Source organism: Aspergillus pseudodeflectus (genome assembly GCF_044049435.1).
Source record: "Aspergillus pseudodeflectus strain CBS 756.74 chromosome Unknown BJX68scaffold_7, whole genome shotgun sequence".
In the NCBI taxonomy this organism is placed as follows: domain Eukaryota; kingdom Fungi; phylum Ascomycota; class Eurotiomycetes; order Eurotiales; family Aspergillaceae; genus Aspergillus; species Aspergillus pseudodeflectus.
In genome coordinates this window covers 509,799-528,547 of record NW_027263783.1, presented here as the reverse complement: position 1 = coordinate 528,547, position 18,749 = coordinate 509,799, and the positions used below count along the sequence as shown (strand labels likewise).

The window sequence follows — 18,749 nt, the reverse complement described above, 5'->3', positions numbered from 1 at the left end:
ATACGTCCCGGGAGCGCCATCAGCTGATTCCGCCGCTTGCTCTCCGGGCGCTGCTGCTCTCTCGCGAAGACCCAGACCAGACCCGGCACGAAGACCCATCCAGCGCTTCGTTTGGCCCTGGAACTTCGTTGCTTTGATACTCTAATTTGCGGTTAGTATTCTCTTCTTGATTCGCATTCTCTTTCGCTCCCATTTGTCTTTGCTTCAATCCATTCCCTGCTTCAGCATGTCTCCGCCCTCGGGGTTGTCGTCTTCCTTCGCTGGGTATCTTTACGTGGCTTTGGACCTCAACTTTTATCCAACGCTGTTACGACGCTAGATTTGGTTGCTATGCAGACGATAATCGCATCAGCATGGTCCGGCGACTTGAATCCGCTACTTCCAGATGACAACATATTGCGACCTTTCAATAGCTGTGCTGTCGCGTCTCTGATTTGATCATTGTGCGGGAAATGCATGCGCTGAGACTAATGTACTTTGTCATAGCTTCTGATCGGCCTCCCTATAGAATGCTGCCATAACCAGTCTATTCACCTCTCTCTTGTCAGGCTTCTGTACATTCAAGTGACACCGGGTGCGCCTCTGAAGGAAGTGAAGCACCGACTTGACACGTACTCTCAACAATGGCGTTTCCCGACCCCTCTCAGCCTGGGATGGCTGACGCGCAATTCGATGCGACCCATGACAGCTCAGATTTATTGGATGGAGCAGCGGATTTCGACAATGACGTTGATGCAGCGTTTATGACGGAACAGGGGACAGACGGTTCGGACCCGATCGCCGAAGGGAAGCAGAACGCGAAAGCCGTCCTCGCTGCGTCAGGCGTGAAATTACCACAATCCGAACCGGTCTACGGGGCCTCCAATGCGAATCACTCACCGAATGCGCAGGGTGGCAGCGCAAACGGAGCTGCTTCCAGTAAAAAGCGATCTCGAGACGGCGCCTTCATCCCGCCGCCGCCGTCTGGCTCGGCGTTGCCTGTTCGTGTACGAGAGACACCGGTTGAGAAAATATTACTGGAAGAATATGTCAATCGAGAATTCCGACATTCTGCTCTAGCCGCTTGGCAGAACCCGAGCCAACAGCTTCAGCAAGAAAAACGTGCCGAACGTGACTACTATCTGAACCTACGTCGAGAGAACCATATGAATCCTGCTGCGCTGTACGGCGTAGGATATGAAGGTTTTGGAAACGCCCGTACCGACTTGCGCAATCAACACCCGCAGTTGCTATACCCCGCTCACCGACGCCGCCCCGGTAATCGCAAGACGCGAGAACTACGGGTTTCACGAAAAGATTTGAAATCCCAGAGCGAGCAAATTGAAGACCTAGTTCCCATCCGGCTAGACATCGACTGGGAAAAGGTCAAGATTCGAGACACATTCACATGGAACCTTCATGACCATGTTGTTTCACCTGATCTGTTTGCGGAAAAACTCGTGGAGGATCTGGGTCTGCCGCTCGAGTCTTGCTCTCCGCTTGTGAGAATGATCTCGCAGAGCATACAAGAGCAACTGTGCGACTTCTATCCTCACCTGCACATAGAGGAGGAACCGCTCGATCCTCATCTTCCGTATAACGCATACAAGAACGATGAAATGCGAATTGTGGTCAAGCTGAATATTACAATTGGTCAAAATACTCTTGTTGACCAGTTTGAGTGGGATATCAACGATCCTCACAATAATCCTGAAGAATTCGCGACACGAATGACGAATGATCTCTCTCTCTCCGGCGAGTTCACAACTGCGATTGCTCACTCGATCCGTGAACAATCGCAGCTGTTCACCAAATCGCTATATATTCTCTCACATCCGTTTGACGGACGTCCGGTTGATGACCCAGACTTGAAAGCCTCATTCCTACCCACACCCCTTCTCTCGTCCTTTCGACCCTTCCAGGCCGCCAAAGAATTCACGCCTTATCTCTATGAACTCAACGAAGCAGATCTTGAGCGGACAGAGGTATCGTTCCAACGAGATCAGCGGCGACAGAAACGCTCAGTCAATCGCCGTGGTGGTCCAGCCTTGCCGGATCTCAAAGACCGCCAGCGAACTATTCGCACACTGCTTGTATCATCTGTCATCCCGAATACCGCTCCTTCCTTGGAAGAGAGCAACGTTTTCAAGCGATCCGGCTCAAGTCGTCGCGGCCGTGCTGCAGTGAGCCTGCGAGACGGAGGTGATGAGTCGGACGAGTCGGACAGCGACGAATCGTCAATGGTTGGATCCCCTGCAATTGGGCCACATTTGGCTCAAGGTACTGCACGCACAAGAGGAATGCGAGGAGCAGCTACCGCTGCACATGCTGCTCTGCGGGCGAATCTGGGTCAGTCAGCAACTCCAGAGCCTCATCACGAACCTCGAGTCTCGGCTCGCAGGCGTGACTACCGAGAAGAAACTCCAGAAGAGCCAGAGAAGCTGGTTGTTATTCTTAAAATACCCAACGACAGGCTCCGCATACTCCTCACCAATGGCTGGAAACCCAACCGCACGATTCCAGTTCCAGGCTCGACTCCCGCCACTCAACCTCCCTCTCAGCGCAGCACACCGCAGGTGAACACACCGACGCTCAACTCAACTCCTATTCCCTCGCAAAACCCCCAACAAGCACGAATATCCGGCTCCGGTCGCCCAGGTCCCATCCAACATCTTGGGGCGGTAGACGCTCCCAATCCTCCTCAGCCAGGTGTCCCCGGGGTACGTAAATGATAGAGGATATCGCTGAACCAAAAACAGCATACTAATGATATCTGAACTAGCCCTCGCCCCCGACTTGGCTTGTAGCTGGGCTCGCTCGACTCAAACGGTTGAATCCCAACGACTCGTTCGAGGCAGTGATGCGTTACACAGCTGTTGATACGGAAACCATGCAACCCGTAGCCAACGCCAACGCTCAACCAGGTCTGAAGTTGAAGTACCTATATCTCCCCCGTATCCGGTGCCACGATTGCCCAGGGAAACTTTATACCCCCGGTCCAGCCACGACGGTGGACAACTTCGAGGTTCATTTGCGGAACCGTCAGCACAAAGAACGCGTGGAAGAGCGGGTTACGAAAGCTGCTGCTGCCGCTGGAGGCAACGCGCCACCACCCTCTCAATAAATACTTTCACATCTCGAACTCATTTATCGAGTGCTTGACTCTTCCCCTCCACCTTGGTTCGGTTCTGCAAAATCTGTATTTATTAAGCATGTCATGTTGCACTTTTCTGAATCACTACCCGCATCTGCGTTTTGGTGTATATGATTTTAGCGAATCAGTGGCCCCGTTCAGTGTTGAATACCTACTATTACTTACTATTCTGGTGCTTTGTTCTTCCGTCCATTCCGCGTCTCCTGGTTAGCTGTCTCCTTGCCATTCTGTATCATGCTCGGCGTAACTACTACTAGGTTAGGCGACTACCCGTACTTATGTCGTTCCTTGAATATACTGGCTGGCATATGGAATGGAATTTTGTACTACATCCTCTTACATTAGGAGTCGTCTTATATTACTATCAGGTTGTTCTCCTCTGATAGTACTGTTAAGCAGACCAAAGAATGGTTAGAACTTAACGAGGAAGGAGCGTAGTCCGGCTCGCCGACTCGACCTCGATCGCGCCTGCCGTGTAGCTGGTTGATAGAGAAGTCCATTTGAGGATGGTGCGCCTGAAGGACTGCCCTCCGTTCCTGCCTTAGATAGTAGGCACAGTGAGCTAGTGGTGGTGGTACTTGCAGTCCTACAGATCGAGAATGATAGAAAGGAAGAGGAAGGACTAGCTAAATGAACCGGGTATACATACTCAAATTTAGAAAAAAAACTTAAGAATTCAGCATATAAAGAAAAGATAAAAGGAAAGACAGCAGCGCCTTCGACTCGAAAGGAGCATGGAGATAAGTGAAGCAACTATGTCCGAGCATTTGAAGCATAAGACGTAACAGCATGGGCGACGAAGAGTTTAGAGATAAAGATGACAGAAGACATAAAACGCCAATTCCCCTAAGGAAGGCAGCGGGAGGAAGACTTGGCTTCATAGAAGGACGAATAAACGATAAGAAAATCGGGAGATTGAATAGTTGGACTTCAACTGATCGACACACAGATTGACATGGAATTCACTTGAATGTACAAACAGTTGGAGGGAAGGGAGGTTAGGAGAGGCATGTCATATCGGAATCAACCCCGTCGAGATGATCGCCTTGTGGGAAGAGTCGTGGTTGTTGGGGCTGGTGCAGATGCCTTTTCTGGTCGTTTGCCTTTGGACTTCGTCTTCGCTGCGGGGGCCGGGGACTCGCCGTTTTGCTCCTCGTCAGGCTCGCTTTCTTTTTCTGATCCTTCCTCATTTTCCTCTAGTATGTCGCTATCGGCTTCACTGAGTTCACTCTCATCGGACTCGTCCTTGGTCCTCTTAGCCTCTTCATTCTTATCATCTTGGGCCTGGTTCCATTCATCCATTTCGATGTCGTCATCGTCACTATCACGGTCCGCGTAACTGACTCGTCGAGAGGCGCCCCTGTTACTACGTCTCCGAGCAGAGGCGGAGATCCCTTCAGCCACTTCACCGCCATCAGAGGACCAGTCGTCTTCGGTTTTCTTCTTGCGCTTGGGTGTTTTAGAAGCAGCCGCAGATGAGGAGGATTTGCGCCTGGTGGAACTCTCCTTTTCCTTCTTGATTTTCTTGCTTGCGATACTTTCCCGATTACTCTCGTGGGTACCATCAGTCTTTCGCTTCTTTTGGGCACCCTGGCTGGTTGACCCGCTCTTCGCCCGCATGACGGACCGTACAATCCGGTCGAGACGATCCTCCGCATCTTCCGAGAGGAAGTTTTTGTCTGCAACTTCCTGTGCCTCTCGATGACTGCCCATTGGAGCGAAGATGGAGCTGGGAACACCCATCCTTCCGGGGTATGTTTGGAGAATATTGACACCACCAGCTCCCCCACCGAACCTGCGCTGTTGGGAGTAGATGTCTGCAAATCGTCGAATTGTTGCCTGTGCTAGATCAGAAAGCGTGTGGAGGCGGAAAGATATCGCGTCGGATTTGGTGATACCGTCCCGCGTCTGCTTGACACGCTGTGCGATATGGAAAATGAGTGAAAGGTTATGTTCGTTAGCTACTGCAGTTAGGTAAAATAGAATGTAGCGTGCGAAGTCCGTCAAGTCGTCTAGCTTTGTGGCCTCGTCCAGGTCGGCTGGCGGATAGTCGGGGTGATACGCAAGCAACGACAAAAGACGTGAGAACAAGGACTCCATGACAGTTTGCTTCTCGCCCTTGCTGCCGTTCGTTTGTTGAGCGAAAAATGCGGCTCGAGATCGCAACCAGGTCAAGGTAGTCTCTTTCAATCCGACTTGAGGTTCGAATGCAAGCAAGAACGGTACGACATACCACCGGTGGCTCAGACGAGTGTTCTGAACAAGCTTTTTCTTCAGCTGGTTGATGAAACCGCTCCTCACTTCTGGAACTGGGTCCTGAGCGACAAGAGCTATCGAGTTGAAATCCTTGGGGGTGAGTAACTGGTCACATAGAGTGTGCGAGGCGCAAAGTTTCAGCATTGAGTTGGCAGCCAAAAGCCGTAATCGGGATTTCTGCGTTGCTGGAGTATTCTGCTTCTCCGATAACTCGCCCGAGTTGACAATAAGTTTATTCAGGGTATCATAAACTGGCTGTGCAAGAGCGCGGAAACTGTCGTCACCGGCGGAGCCATCTTTGGCCCGCACACGATTGACGATGATTTTGAGAGCCCATTCTTTGGCAGCAGTCTCCTCGTCGACCACATCTGACCACGAATACTCTGAATTCGGGGCCGGTGATCGGTTCTTTGGCAAGATATCGCTGGCGGCGATCTTGAAGATGGCATCAAACTGGTCGTCAACCACGCGGGGAGCCAGGAGGCATAGTTGTGACAAAGTGGCTAGCTTGGTGAGGAACCGGTCAGAGCCGTAAGTGCATTTGGAAATGCATTTTTGCACGAGATCTCTGGCATACATTTCCTTCTTATCGGCCACAGCCATAAGAATAAAGACCGCATGCTTGGCAGCCCTGGGTGACCGGCTGTGGAGGGCATAGTCAACAAGTGCTTGGAAGAATTTACGCTCCTTAGGCAACTTAGAGGGCAATTTCTTAGCAAAGCCAGAGCAAGCTTTGAGGATTTCCTCGGTACCAGCAGCATTGGCTGTGGCGGACTTAGGGGCCTGGGCTTCGAGATCTTTACACATCTCTTGGACCTGGGCCTCCAAAACTTCGGGGTTGCGCGACGAGATCTCCCGTAGCATCTCATGTGCAGGGTTTGCTAGACCATGTTCATCTGACCGTGACAAGCTCATGATTGCAGGGATATGGCTTCGGTTGAAGACAATCGAACTGCAGCGATACAACAACGGTGTCAGTGTCTCGTGTAGGATTGTGCTGTTGCTGGACTGTATCCGTCTTGTAAGTTCTTTGGTAGCTTTGGTGACGGTGCGATAGTCACTGACAGCCGCCATGGCAAAGCGGACTAATTGGTAGCTTCGTCGGTCATGAATCTTTGCAAATTTCCATAGATCGGCCGATGTCCTCGCGGGATCGGGGAACGTCTTCGCCAGTGTATCGATTACTTTGGTTAGTTGAGCCTTGATTTGGTCTTTGTTCTTCTCCATGACACCACCGTTGTATTCCTCACAAGCCTGTAGGAAAATTGTCATGAGCGTTCTCATGGATATCTGCCGGGCCTGTATGGCGAAGAAGACTTTCTTAGCCTTATCATCCAACCCCCGTAGTAGAGTGAGTATGCGACGGACACGGATCTTGTCAACGTCGGCTTCATTCTCTGGCTCGGACGATTGGGAATCCTTCAATTTTTGAGACTGGCTTGAACCACCTCGGGATAACTTAGGCTTAATGGGAGGATAACCGAGCGGAAGGAGAACTTCGAATAGAACACGGTCGATGCACACGTGGATATCTAGGTCGTTGGTGTAAAACGCATCGAAAATCTTCGAGGGTCCGTCCTTCAACAGTAACGATACCTGCTCATTTTCCTGCTCAATCTCACCGGATGCGACCGCCCAAGCTCGAGCGATGATCTTCATAGCATGCTCGCGAACCTGAGGCTTGCGATCTTTAACGCGCTCTGCAAGGATGAAGAGGAGTGAATCCTGCGTCAAGAAACCACCGCTGACTCCTAGCTTGTTCACAATGTGGGACAGTCCGAAGCTGCCAACTGCATCAACAGCTGCCAAACGAACTTTCTCATCAGCATCCCGAAGCATTGACGCTAGATGTTTTATGAGAGTTTGCTCCTCATTGTCACTCAATCCCGAGCCACCCGCAGAGGTTAGAACAATCCGACCCACAGCGGTAGCCCATGAAGCTCTCACAGAAGCCGATTTGTCTAGACGACGGCTCAGGAAGCTCTCATACGCAGAGCTATGTGTTTGCGAGAACGGCTTGGGAGCAAAGGCCATAAGGAGAACAGAAGGTTGCGGGATCGATTGCGCGTATTCGTCTAACGTCACTTGCGGATAGGCAGAAGGGTCCATAGGTGGGGAAGGAGGTAGGCCAGCAATTCCAGTGCCGGAAGTCAAATCGCCAATAGTCTGTGTTGCTAGCAAGCGCAGAGATACCGACTCTGCGGAGAGTTCCGCTTCAAGTTGCGGGATCACATTTTGTAAGACATCGGGGCACGCTCTCCAAAGTTCCCGAATCAAACGATGTGCTTTGTTCAACTCCTTGATGTCTTCGCCCTCATCGTCTGAATCGTCGAGGTTAGGCTTGCGATGTGAAGTTCTTGATGAGGCGGCCTCGGCACCAGTCGCGGAGGCATCAATGATAACGTTGTTGAAATACTGGCTGATATGGCTAGTCATTCTCTCTGGACAGGCCTGGCAGATTGCTTTAGCCATGTTATAAGCAGGTGGGTAGTCTTTGAAAAGCAGCGTCTCTTGCTTCTCGTCCACCTGGACCTCTGTCTTCTTGCCTTTTCTCCCTGAGCTTTCCAGGACGCGGGGATCAATGCGCAAAAATTGTGCTACTATCACATCCACCACATCAGGCGCGAGAACCGGCGACTCATCGATAACAGTCACCAGGAGGCGAGTCATGTCATATTCAACATTCTTGGCGACTGGTTCTCCAGTCGAGGCTTTGGCGGAGCCAGCGACAATATCGAAACAGCTCGTGAATAGCGGAACGATCAGTGTATCCGGATGATCTAGGTCAGTCATAAGAACAACGCTCTTGACCTCCGCTAACGAATTCAAAACGTAGATATGTTGCGCATTGTACGGATTCGAAGGGTCCCCTAATGAGGGTATGATTGACGTTACTATGCAAGTAAAGATATCCTGGATGTCCAGAGATTTATTAGTCGCGATAACGAAGCATTAATAAAGCCTTAAACGCGAGAATGAGGGAATCACACCTTGAGCTGGTTCGCCGTGAAAGGCGCGTCAGGCGCACAGAGACGTAACACATCCACGATGCAACATGTTGCCCAGGCTCGAACGCCTCTATCCTTATGTCCTAGGAGTTGCGCCGTAGCCAGCTCCTGCGAAACTTTCTGAAGAGACTCTTTCTCGATCTCTTCCTGTTCGAACTTGCGCAATTCTTGCGCCAGGGTCTGCAAGCGCTGTAGAAGGTCCGCGATGGGGATGGCGGAGCGTCCGACGCGCCATGAGAGCGGTTCATTGAATTTGAGGCGGCGAAGACCGCCAGAGGGCTCTTCAGGCTCCACGGCCTCCGTGGCGACGGAGAGGCCTTGACGAGTGCGCGCAGGCATCGTGACGAAGCGCGGGGAAGCCGAGGGGAGAAGGGGCTTGCAGGCTTTCAGGGCACCATGCGCGGACGAGGGACGGAAGGCGACGACTGAGTGAATAGATCCGAGCGTCGTCTCCCAGTGAGACAAGGGATTGACTTGACTGGATTGAAACGGAAAGAGATGGACAGGTGCAATGGGGAAAGCGTCTCGTCTTGGGATCAAATCAACTCCGCCCGAAAGGGAAATCCAGCTTTGACCGCCTCCGCAGACGCGTCGCGTGTCTTACTCGCCGCCATCCACTTTTCTTTCCGTTCTACTCCATACTGCTGGTTCAATCTTGAGAATCGAATGTTCAGATTAATTTTGATATTTTTCCAGTTTGATTATGATTACATATATCTGCCGAATCTACCGAACGCTTGATGCAATGCAGTTATGATGCAGTGAGCAATACCATGTGCTTTTGGACAACGCTGTCAATGCTAACAGGAACCAGAAATCAGAGCCTAAAACTTAGGCGAGAACTTGCTCATGGCCCGGATCTTCTTGCCATAGATGAAGAAGAGAATCGGGATGGGTATCATAGCAACGGTGAGGAACCCAAGCAGACTGGACGCCCAATCCACACCAAGTTTATGGTACATCTGCATCGAAAACAGAGGGAAACTAGCACCTACGGATGAGCGTATCAGAGTGTTGGCGGCGATGGCAGAGTTGGCAAACATGAGATAGACATCGATGATGTAGTTGAGGCCTTGCATGAAGATGACCAGGATACCCATGCCGATTGGGATACCAGCAATGACTTGAGGCGCCCAGTGAATGTTCTTGTCAGACGTCCAGCCGAACCAAAAGAGCCCTGCGGGCAATAGGACAGATGCAATCATCATGGGGATCAGACGTTCCTCGGGGACAACACGGCCGTGCTTCGCCAATTTCCGAGCGAAACGAGTCTTTGTTTGCCAAATGATCAGGGCAACGCCACAGAGAACTCCAATCATGATGCCTAGGAAAGGAAGACCGGCCACGCCTCCATTGGTCCACCCGCGAACCTCCTGGAAGGAGACCGGGTAAGCTTCGAAAAACAGGTAAAGGATTCCATAAACCAACGCCAGGTAGAGTGTGATGAGGATGAGAATGGGCTCTAGGAAGAGCATCTGAACGGGTCGGAAAAGGTACTTGCGAACAATATCGGATAGGGTTGGCTTGTGGTTGTCGAGGAACGCAGGAAGAGCTTCGTTACCTGTTTCGCGGCGAAGACGAGCGGCGCGTCTCTTCAGAAGAACAGGATGATAGGTTTCGGGAACAATGAACCAGGCAATCGTACCGAACGATCCGGATGCAATCAACGTAATCCAAGCCGTCCAGCGCCATCCAAGGTACGAATCCGTCAAGAAGCCGCCAACGATCGGACCGAGGACGGGACCAACGAATGTGGCAGCAGAAAACATGGCGATTGCTATTGCACGATCGACTGGATCCCAGAAATCTGCCATGGCGCCTCCCACAACTGCGAGGGGAGAGCAACCGAGAAGCCCCATCAAGAATCGACATACGAGGATAGTCTGGACGTTCTTCGCAACAGCCACGGGAATCTGAAATATCGCAAACAAGGCGTATCCGGCGAACAGCGGATATTTCCTTCCGTAAAGCTCGGATAGCGGCGACCACATTAGAGGACCCAAAGCAAAACCAAACACAACCAGACTCGTTGCGAGAATCATGACCTCGGTCGACACGTTGAACTGCTGTGCTGTAACTCTCGTCGCTGTGGAGAACACACTGCTCGCAAACGTGAGCCACATTGTCATCGATGACATGGTCATTGTGATAAGCCACTTCCTCCAATGCGGCATGTTCATGGGGTTTTCGGGATCATCTGGCCCATCCCACTCGACAAGATTCGGTTCCTTCGGCGCTTCTTCTTTGGGTGGTTGTTGGTGTTGCGCGCCGTCGCCAGTTTCAAGATCAAGAGCCTCTTCTTCTTTCTCCATGTCCCGATTCGGCGATGGCTGTGAGGCTTTCTCTGCCTCTCCTAAACTAGAAAGAGATTCTGATCGCAAAGTGGTTCCAGATGAGGGCAGCTCAAGCCCATTTCCGTGGCCAGAGCGGCGGCTGTTCGTCTCGCTCATCGTCCTCGTTGTGTTACTGGCTCGGAGAGGACGTATAATGGGGGAAATATGTGTATTGAGCTGGAAGGTATGTTCAACAACCCTCTCAAACCTTGAAGGTAAGAAACAACTAAGCTCTGTAGATAGTGAAGGGGGAGAAAAAATTGCACCAAGCCATTATTATACTACGTCCATAGACCATCAACAAGTGGGCCATCAGGAATCTGGATTTATAATTCCACCATATCTCAGAAGGGGCGAACTCCATCGCATGGCCGTCGAAACGACATTGGGTATAATTCCCACCCCGATCGTCCGTTTTTATCTCCGATCCGAACTCCTCGCTGATACCGAATCGCGAGGCGGACAGAATACATCCTGCGCTTGCGACATGCTCATCGGCCTGGATGGCGTTATGCGATTATGCCGGTTATCCGATTCCCTACCAAATCCCAATAGACTAGTACTCCGTAGACGACATCTTGACTCATGCCGCCAAACGTGCTTCGGAGATACGCTTAGGAATCGGAGGCATGATGTATCAGGTAGAAACCATTGGCCGGGGGGTAAAATTTTCTGCAAGCAAAGCCCACTTTCCAGTCTTAGCTGTGAGCAAATCCATGGCCTTACGGTGCCTCGTGGGTCCTTGCTCGGGAGTCCTCAAAGCTTCAGCTACCGAGATGTGAAGAATCATGGTGTGGTCATCGTCAACATTCTGGCCAAATACCCATGGATTGTTCGTCGGATAAGAGCCTCTGTTGCGCTGTTTCCCTACAGGACGTCACGTACCATAATTTCACTTTCAGCTGGTCATTCATCAGGGCAGGAACACTGAGCAATCCTGGTCCTGAACTAATCCTGATGTGCCTCGCTGTCGGCGCGGGGATTCCGACCCCGAAGTGTCCCCTTTCCCTGGTGCTTTCCACCAAATCCTTCTCCCCGAGCTTCGAGAATCATGTAGAAGCCTGAATCAAATCCACTAGTGTCAGGCATCTAGAGCTTTAGGATTCTACCAAGGTAGATCCGCAGTTGTAGAGATCGGTCCCCAGGGCCCGGGCACATTCACTCACTGAACTGCTTCTGCTGTTAGACCTATTATAGTATGGTAACCACTAACCCTAGCCACGGCCCGCTTTTGTCAGCTTACGGCTATAACTTGCAACGAGCATCTCAGACCGGAATCTCGGAATACCGATCGGCGAGTCGGCATTGCGACCACCGGCAAAGGTGGCCTTCTAAGTATCATTGTAAAGATGCTCATGAGCCATGACAACTAATATAACAAAGCAAAATGCCGTAGATCATCATCATGAGTATAGAGCCAGAACCAGTATGCGCCTCCCGCTGTTTCCATAGGAACAATGCAAGATAGAATACAACCAACGCCAGAGTAGATATGTAATCGCCCACCACCTCTTTAGAAACGAAGCAAAAAGTCGCTAGAAAACGCCGATATATGCTACATTAAAGTCATATATTAGGAGCTGTCATCAGAGGAACCGGTAACCTTTCCCTTGCTGTGTTGTTTCAGAGCATCAATCGCCTTCTGCACCTCCTCCTTGGCTGTGCTCTCTAAACGCGCTTTCGTGGTCGGCTCTAGCGACTCGAGACCTAGAACACGGTCGTATAGTTTTCGAGAAATGGTTCTATTGATGTCGGTATACTCGTCCTTGGAGACGACCTTTGTTCGATAGTAGGGTTTCAAGGCCGCTCCGACTAATCTTTGGATGTCGGATTTGACTGCCAGGGATAGCCCTGCGCGCGTTGGAGAACTTTCGTTTGACCGCGCCGTTCGAGCAATATATGCTGCACGAGGAATTCGCCGAAGTCGGATGGCCGGACGCGATGGTGATTCGTCACGAGTTTCGGTCTGGGACCCAGCTGGTGAGACATCGGGTGAAAAGGCGGGAGATGAAGGCTCGTCAGGTGGTGTGAGTTGCACTGGGGATATTGGCCTGCTGCGGATGAATGGTGGTGGGGTTGCAGAGGATAACCGAGGAGAAGACTGGTTTGAGGCCACGGGGGAGAGAGATGGAGACGAAGGACCAGGTGTATTGTGTTCGGAAAGAGCAGCCGAGGCTTGAGCCGAAGGCCCAAGTGAGTGTACACTTGGTGGCGTTGACGCGTCTTCAACTTCCTTCAAAAGGGACGAGAGAAAACTTGGTTCAGCCGCATTATCAGCGTTGATCCGAGCAGTTACTTGGGCAGTAGCAGCCCTTGAAGACTCGCCATTTTGCAGAGCCAAGGCGGCCAAGTCCTGCGCCCTGCGGGTTCGAGGTCGTTTCAACTTCCGTTGCGGTTCAGAAGGCTCGGGTGAAGGAGATAGGGTAGGCTCCTTTCGTTTCCTTGCTGCGCTTGGGTCGTTTTCAATCTCACGAGCGCGCTCAAATGCATTCCATGCCCGCATCTCCTCAAGAGACTCAGGTTCAGGCGTTGGCTCCCTTGGTACTCGAGGCCGCGACGGTCGGGGTGCCTCGATGTCCAGCAAAGCAGCAGTGTCTCTAAATCGATTGCTGCCACCCTGCCTCTCTGCGACCTCAAAACGACGCTGCCAAGCGCGAAACTCTCTTTGATTTGCTAATTCCCGACGCTGCTGCTGCATAGCGAGCTCGACAGCTCGATCATCGTTGAAGGGGAAATCTAGATCCAGATTGAGGTGATCCCATACGGATTGCCACACACGAGCCCAATGGAGCGAATTGATCTGGTTCCTGCTCTGGACTCTGCGCTGTTGCGCCCTGGTGCGGTGGCCTTGTCGATCCTGGGCTCTCGAGGGTCTATCAACCCCATCAGAAGTGGGCCCTATGGGACGTTGGGTCTCACAACGAGAACAGTACCAGGGTCCCGCTGGCACCTCATCTAGCCCAATGCAATAGGTATGTGTAGGGACATCGCAGCCATCGCAGAGAAGAAGGAGGTCTTCATTCTCGGCGTCGCCGCATATAGGACAGGGCTGGAAGTCGGCCGGATCCTCGTCTATATACTCGATCACCATAGATGGGTCGACATCTGCAACCTGGACTCGGTCCTCCACGCCGTAGGACGAAAGGACGGGGCCTAATTGTGGGAAACATGTTAGCATACACTCAAGACGAAGAAATAAGCGTGCAACATAAATGTAGCCGACAATAAATTGGAGAGAAAAATGGTGGCCTACCTCCTACCCGGTCACTAAGCTCCACTATATTGAAGCTGCGGCGGCATATCGGACAACTGTTGGCTCGTTCCACCCAGGGTTTCAGGCAGTTGTTGTGAAGGATGTGGCCACATGGTAGCAGCTGAGCGATGAGACTTGTGTCCTCATTGTCGTCAAAGCCTCCTGGCTTAATGGGGTTATCAGACGCCTTGCCATCATGTTCAAGGTCGGGTCTTGGCGCCGGGATGGCGGAGACGGCAAGAGGATCACTGGCGCTTTCGCCAAGGTCTCCTAAGCACACAATACAGGTGTCGGACATTAACGGACGAAGATGTTGAAGAGCTGTGTATAGGGGAGCTGGGAGAAGGCATGAAGAACAGCTACTTATATAACGAGGGTGGAGGATGGAGGGTGAAGAGAGAAGGAAGAGAGAGGGAGTAGTAGACGAGAGATGTGGTGGAGAAACCGCAGCGCCGCCTTTTGAAGGTCCGGTCTAACGCAAAGCAGTCTGGCTGCCAACGTGACCTTCCCGACGCAAGGCGAATCACGGCCCTCCAGATCCCGCTTGGCCCTGTAGGCGACCAGGGAGAGGATGTTCCTGCAGCGCGCTCGAAAAGGATTAACCCCTCTCTTTAGCTGGTGCTCGGGAGACTGTTGGAAGAGATCGTGCTAGAAAAGATGATGGAATTGAGGAGACAGTGTCGGTATATCGCCCGTTCCCGAGTCGGCGAAACGTGCAAACCTACTAGTAAGGTAAATAATTGCAGAAATATTTGGAAGGAGATAAAAAAAGACAATCAGCTGCATATTTCGTTTCAGACTATTGGGCACTCGCGACTATCCTCGCCCTCAACCTTGGAAGTAAATGGGTACCTAGCAGTGAGTACTTGCTTTGGCCCCCGTGGTCCTCACGTGCTGTCAGGTCAGGGCATTCATCCCCATTATCAGAGAATATGATAAGCGCCAAATTTGATATCGCCAAAAGTCAGATATCGGTGCAAGATATCGATGAAATATGTGAACTAGAAGTTGACTGATCAGGAATTTTCGGTGGTATTCATGTCTATGTGGTAAAAGTGTGTTCGATGACGCAGACGACGCTATCAACACCGAATAGGATATTCGTGACGAGGACGTGCTCATGACAATCCGAATTTTGAATTTGTCTCATTTTTTGATTAACGTGAACAAAAAGGAATCCCATATCACATTTAGACCTCCGCGATTTCTCTGAGACGACGGATGGTGGAGCGGGTAGCAGCGGCAGCCGGGGTACTAGAGTGCGTCCAGCGAGTTAGTCTTTTGTTGTGCACATGTTGCCGGTGCAAAGTAGGTCGTTCCCAGCAGAGAGAGAGTGCCGTTCGACTTACGAGACGGTGTAGGCACCACCGGCGACGGTCTTCTTGCAGCCCTTGCACTCCCAGATGCCAACAGCCTGGCGCTTGACGGTGTTCTTTCCGCAGAAGGTGCAGATGTAGCGGGCGTGCTGCGAGACTTCCATCTTCTTCACCTGCTTACGCAGGGAGGCACCGTATCTGTCGTCGAAACATGTCAGAAAAACGTCCAATCGCTCGCATCCTCGATCGCTCAATCATCGAATATCGCCGTTTCCGTGGAAAGTCGCAGTCGAATTGTATTCGATGTCTTGACCGTGTTTGCGGAAGAGAACTGGAAAGCATACCTGGTACCATATTTACCGGTGATACCGACCTCTGCGAATCCAGTTAGCTTTTATTCTTCATTTTTGCCATAATCCAGAGTCCATGGACGGATCGCGTTATACTCACTCTTAGTGCGCTTCGTCATCTTGTCTGTGTGCGGCTGTTGAGATCGAAGATGGATACAGTGCGGGAAGTCGAAATCGAGACTGCGGCTTTCAAGGGACGACCAGTTGTGGGAACGGGCTCGCTTACCCTACTCACAGTAGGGCTCGGCCTTGGCGGTCATGTGATCAAAACTCAACGATATAGCTTCGCCAGTGTCTGATGCTTTACAGTCGGGAATGAATAGAAACCTAAAGAAGGAAACCATTCATTGTCTCTTTTCATCTATCTCACAAAACATTTTGCGCAGTTGTTATGCACTGAATATGTCTCTTGTGTGCAGCTGTTCGACTATCCGGAGTAGGTCGATGGAATCCTAAGGCAGGAAATTATGTAATACGCCAAGAATCGAGATCTCCAGATCAGATTTTAGTCCAACACCAGCCCCTCGAGTCTGACAGAGCTTTATATAGAACTTTACTTAGTGGCTTGAGAGACATTTCCTTGCATTAAATACCACATAGCTCATGTCCTCGAGGCCTAGGAATTCACCGAGCGGGGTCAACTGGTGCTGGCCGAGGAATTCCCTTAGCTTTTCGAAGTTAGCACCTGAAATGAACATTATGCACGGATAAATGAGATGGTGCCTGCATAGATTATGTAACAATGATGTCTACCAACTGATATGAAGCATGAGCCGCGGTCCAAGGTCGTTCACCTGCAAGTCCTGATTTCTCCATTAAGACACTTACTTTGAACATTGCTCATTGCCCATTGCCAAGGCTATGAGCTCTGCTTGACGTATCAAGCTGTCCTCGCATATATCTATACCTAGGTATACACTCAACAGACGCAGGCGTTTGTCTCCCGGTCGACATCAACAAAGCTCCTGATTCGCCAAGAGCATCGTACAAGCATCCACGATGCAGGCCGGCAGGGAATTCGACATTGTGGTCCTCGGTCCCACAGGGTATACCGGGAAGCTCTGCTCAGAACATATCGTCAAGTATCTACCCACGAACTTGAAATGGGCCCTAGCAGGACGATCTCCGCAGAAGATTGAGGGGGTTGCTGAGGGATTGAAGAAGCTCACTCCTGATCGCGCCGAACCAGGTACTACTCGTGAGACCAAATTTTGTATGTCACTGTTAATGCGCCTATAGAGATTCTCGCTGTCCAACTCAACAAAACCGAGTTGAAGGCTTTGGCTGAGAGAACCAAGGTCCTTATCAACGCTGTTGGCCCGTACCATTTATACTCTACGCCGGTGGTTGAGGCGTGCGCTCTTACCGGGACTCATTACCTTGATGCGTACGTCAATGCGGTATTCAATGAGCTGTATCCTCGCTAACCCCTGATGTAGAACTGGAGAAACCCCTTGGGTCAAGCAGACGATTGAAAAGTACCACGAGACCGCCAAGTCAAATGGTGCTATTGTACGTGTCCCTGGTACATAACCACGGCTATTATCTGACCTGGCGCAGATTATCCATTCTGTCGGAGTAGAAAGTGCTCCCGCAGATATGCTGGCCTGGGCCGTCGTGAAGGAAGTTCGCGAGAAACTATCCTGCCATACACGGGAAATTACCGGTGCAATCTATGACTTCAAGTACGCCGTCTCCGAGCATCGTCCTTTGACCAAGCCTCACTAACCCTGGCAGATCGTCCGGCGCAAGCGGTGGTACCCTAAGCACCATTCTCACGTGTATCGAGAACTTCTCAAAAGCCCACCTCCTCGCCTCAACAAAGCCTTTCTCCCTCGCAGCTTCTACACCAACACCAAACATTCCCCCCGAGCCCATCATGGCACGGGTCCTGGGTGTCCGAACCATCCGCGACTTAGGCACGCTCACCAAGTCTCCAACAGATTTCTGCGACATCACCACCGTCCACCGAAGCAGCACGCTGATGCGCGAATTCTACGGGCCGCGTTTCTACTTCCGCCAATTCCTGCGTGTCCGCAACACCTTGGTTGGAATTCTCTTCCGCTTCGCATTTCTCTTCGGGACGTCCTTCTTGCTCTTTGCCCCTGTCCGCTGGCTGGTGAAGAAGGTCATCTACGCCCCCGGTAGCGGACCAACCGAGGAGAGCGGCCGGAATGACCGCTGCGAGTACCGTGCGATTGCGACGCCGGACCAGAACACGTCCAAGCGTGTCCTTGGTAAGCTGAAGTTCGAGGGGTCGATGTACCTCTTCACGGGCTTGTTGCTGGCTGAAGCGGCGATGGTGATTGTGGAGAATGAGGAGAAGGTCAAGAGGGTCTCTCGAGGCGGTATTGTTACCTCGGCCGTCTTGGGGCAGGAATATCTTGATCGGCTGGAGAAGGTTGGATGCACAGTTGAGACGCAGGTGCTGGACAATTGATATTCATGGCCTCATTTGTTTTACGACTTGTTCGTTTATGATCCGGATGACTTGATGAGATACCTAGCGTGCCCCAACTCGTATTCATACTTGATATATATACCACTCACCAACATGCCCTATACAGAACAAAATACATATAACTTTACATCACAATCACAAATATACCTATCCACGGCTTATCCTTCCTTCTTAACAGACATACTCACATCTTAGCACTCCTCCCTCCAGCCACAACCTCATCCACCCACGCATCCAAAATCTCATTAACCTCCTTCGGCCTCTCCCAAAGCGCCCAGTGCGAGGCATCCACATGCTTGATCTGCAACTGCGGCAGATGCTTCGCCATCCCCTTGCCGAGGTGTGGTGGGAGCGCTTCGTCCTTGAGCGCCTGAATGAAGAGCACGGGAACCTTGATTGTGCCGCTGGAAAGGGCTAGCTCATCGTCGTAGTTGATCTTGCGGGTGCGGTACCAGTTTACTGTTGTGGTTCTTGTTAGCTGTGTTTCATGTTGTCTGATGGTATTGGGGATGGTGGGGGGGACATACAGGGTCCACGCAGGCCGTGGCGGGCGAATTCCCAGGCGTAGTATTCGAGTTCCTATGCCGGAGATCATGTCAGTGAAGCCCCCTTTCGTTGAACCAGAAGAAATGCAAAAAA

General features: G+C 51.4%; 7 protein-coding genes across 7 annotated transcripts in view; 2 read left to right on the top strand and 5 right to left on the bottom strand.

Moving 5' to 3' along the window:
- Positions 1-104: 104 nt before the first annotated feature.
- BJX68DRAFT_193212 (SWI/SNF chromatin-remodeling complex subunit SNF5) lies at positions 105-3,245 on the top strand. Its single transcript, XM_071037433.1, has 3 exons — positions 105-151; positions 487-2,699; positions 2,762-3,245. The coding sequence occupies exons 2-3, from the start codon at positions 624-626 to the stop codon at positions 3,101-3,103; spliced, it is 2,418 nt and encodes an 805-aa protein (XP_070902762.1). The 5' UTR covers positions 105-151; positions 487-623; the 3' UTR covers positions 3,104-3,245.
- A 513-nt stretch (positions 3,246-3,758) lies between these two features.
- On the bottom strand, positions 3,759-8,904 carry BJX68DRAFT_229680 (sister chromatid cohesion factor PDS5). The gene is made up of 2 exons (XM_071039079.1): positions 8,380-8,904; positions 3,759-8,302 (listed from the first exon to the last, which is right to left on the bottom strand). Exons 1-2 carry the CDS (start codon positions 8,734-8,736, stop codon positions 4,157-4,159), a joined length of 4,503 nt encoding a protein of 1,500 aa, XP_070902761.1. The 5' UTR covers positions 8,737-8,904; the 3' UTR covers positions 3,759-4,156.
- Positions 8,905-9,039: 135 nt separating this feature from the next.
- On the bottom strand, positions 9,040-11,008 carry BJX68DRAFT_229677 (MFS transporter). The gene is made up of 2 exons (XM_071039078.1): positions 9,212-11,008; positions 9,040-9,158 (listed from the first exon to the last, which is right to left on the bottom strand). The coding sequence occupies exon 1, from the start codon at positions 10,845-10,847 to the stop codon at positions 9,222-9,224; it is 1,626 nt and encodes a 541-aa protein (XP_070902760.1). The 5' UTR covers positions 10,848-11,008; the 3' UTR covers positions 9,040-9,158; positions 9,212-9,221.
- Positions 11,009-12,049: 1,041 nt separating this feature from the next.
- BJX68DRAFT_193186 (putative PHD and RING finger domain protein) lies at positions 12,050-14,405 on the bottom strand. The gene is made up of 2 exons (XM_071037431.1): positions 13,984-14,405; positions 12,050-13,883 (listed from the first exon to the last, which is right to left on the bottom strand). Exons 1-2 carry the CDS (start codon positions 14,279-14,281, stop codon positions 12,304-12,306), a joined length of 1,878 nt encoding a protein of 625 aa, XP_070902759.1. The 5' UTR covers positions 14,282-14,405; the 3' UTR covers positions 12,050-12,303.
- Positions 14,406-14,474: 69 nt separating this feature from the next.
- On the bottom strand, positions 14,475-15,913 carry BJX68DRAFT_229674 (60S ribosomal protein eL43). The gene is made up of 4 exons (XM_071039077.1): positions 15,750-15,913; positions 15,644-15,674; positions 15,333-15,497; positions 14,475-15,237 (listed from the first exon to the last, which is right to left on the bottom strand). The coding sequence occupies exons 1-4, from the start codon at positions 15,766-15,768 to the stop codon at positions 15,174-15,176; spliced, it is 279 nt and encodes a 92-aa protein (XP_070902758.1). The 5' UTR covers positions 15,769-15,913; the 3' UTR covers positions 14,475-15,173.
- A 300-nt stretch (positions 15,914-16,213) lies between these two features.
- Positions 16,214-18,731, top strand: BJX68DRAFT_229672 (uncharacterized protein). Its single transcript, XM_071039076.1, has 6 exons — positions 16,214-16,838; positions 16,889-17,036; positions 17,089-17,161; positions 17,210-17,334; positions 17,387-18,571; positions 18,640-18,731. The coding sequence occupies exons 1-5, from the start codon at positions 16,649-16,651 to the stop codon at positions 18,087-18,089; spliced, it is 1,239 nt and encodes a 412-aa protein (XP_070902757.1). The 5' UTR covers positions 16,214-16,648; the 3' UTR covers positions 18,090-18,571; positions 18,640-18,731.
- The window catches only part of BJX68DRAFT_193121 (alpha/beta fold hydrolase), a 1,790-nt gene continuing 1,232 nt past the window's right edge, over positions 18,192-18,749 (bottom strand). The window contains exons 6-7 of the mRNA XM_071037429.1: positions 18,638-18,689; positions 18,192-18,569 (exon numbers count right to left, since the gene is read on the bottom strand). Of these exons, the coding sequence (XP_070902756.1) occupies positions 18,295-18,569; positions 18,638-18,689 (327 nt within the window). The 3' untranslated portion in view covers positions 18,192-18,294. The remainder of the gene's footprint in view (positions 18,570-18,637; positions 18,690-18,749) is intronic.

Bases quoted from the DNA above. Each gene is read 5' to 3' on its own strand.
- BJX68DRAFT_193186 (XM_071037431.1), bottom strand. From the start codon at position 14,281: ATGTCCGACACCTGTATTGTGTGCTTAGGAGACCTTGGCGAAAGCGCC. The intron at 13,884-13,983 runs GTAGGCCACCAT...TCCCACAATTAG, and splicing joins GCTTAGTGACCGGGTAGGAG to GCCCCGTCCTTTCGTCCTAC.
- BJX68DRAFT_229672 (XM_071039076.1), top strand. From the start codon at position 16,649: ATGCAGGCCGGCAGGGAATTCGACATTGTGGTCCTCGGTCCCACAGGG. The intron at 16,839-16,888 runs GTACTACTCGTG...ATGCGCCTATAG, and splicing joins TCCTGATCGCGCCGAACCAG to AGATTCTCGCTGTCCAACTC. The intron at 17,037-17,088 runs GTACGTCAATGC...CCCCTGATGTAG, and splicing joins GGGACTCATTACCTTGATGC to AACTGGAGAAACCCCTTGGG.
- BJX68DRAFT_229674 (XM_071039077.1), bottom strand. The intron at 15,498-15,643 runs GTATGCTTTCCA...TTTCGACGACAG, and splicing joins ACCGGTAAATATGGTACCAG to ATACGGTGCCTCCCTGCGTA. The intron at 15,238-15,332 runs GTAAGTCGAACG...GACGCACTCTAG, and splicing joins GGTGGTGCCTACACCGTCTC to TACCCCGGCTGCCGCTGCTA.
- BJX68DRAFT_229677 (XM_071039078.1), bottom strand. From the start codon at position 10,847: ATGAGCGAGACGAACAGCCGCCGCTCTGGCCACGGAAATGGGCTTGAG.
- BJX68DRAFT_229680 (XM_071039079.1), bottom strand. From the start codon at position 8,736: ATGCCTGCGCGCACTCGTCAAGGCCTCTCCGTCGCCACGGAGGCCGTG. The intron at 8,303-8,379 runs GTGTGATTCCCT...CTGGACATCCAG, and splicing joins TCACGGCGAACCAGCTCAAG to GATATCTTTACTTGCATAGT.
- BJX68DRAFT_193212 (XM_071037433.1), top strand. From the start codon at position 624: ATGGCGTTTCCCGACCCCTCTCAGCCTGGGATGGCTGACGCGCAATTC. The intron at 2,700-2,761 runs GTACGTAAATGA...TATCTGAACTAG, and splicing joins CTCAGCCAGGTGTCCCCGGG to CCCTCGCCCCCGACTTGGCT.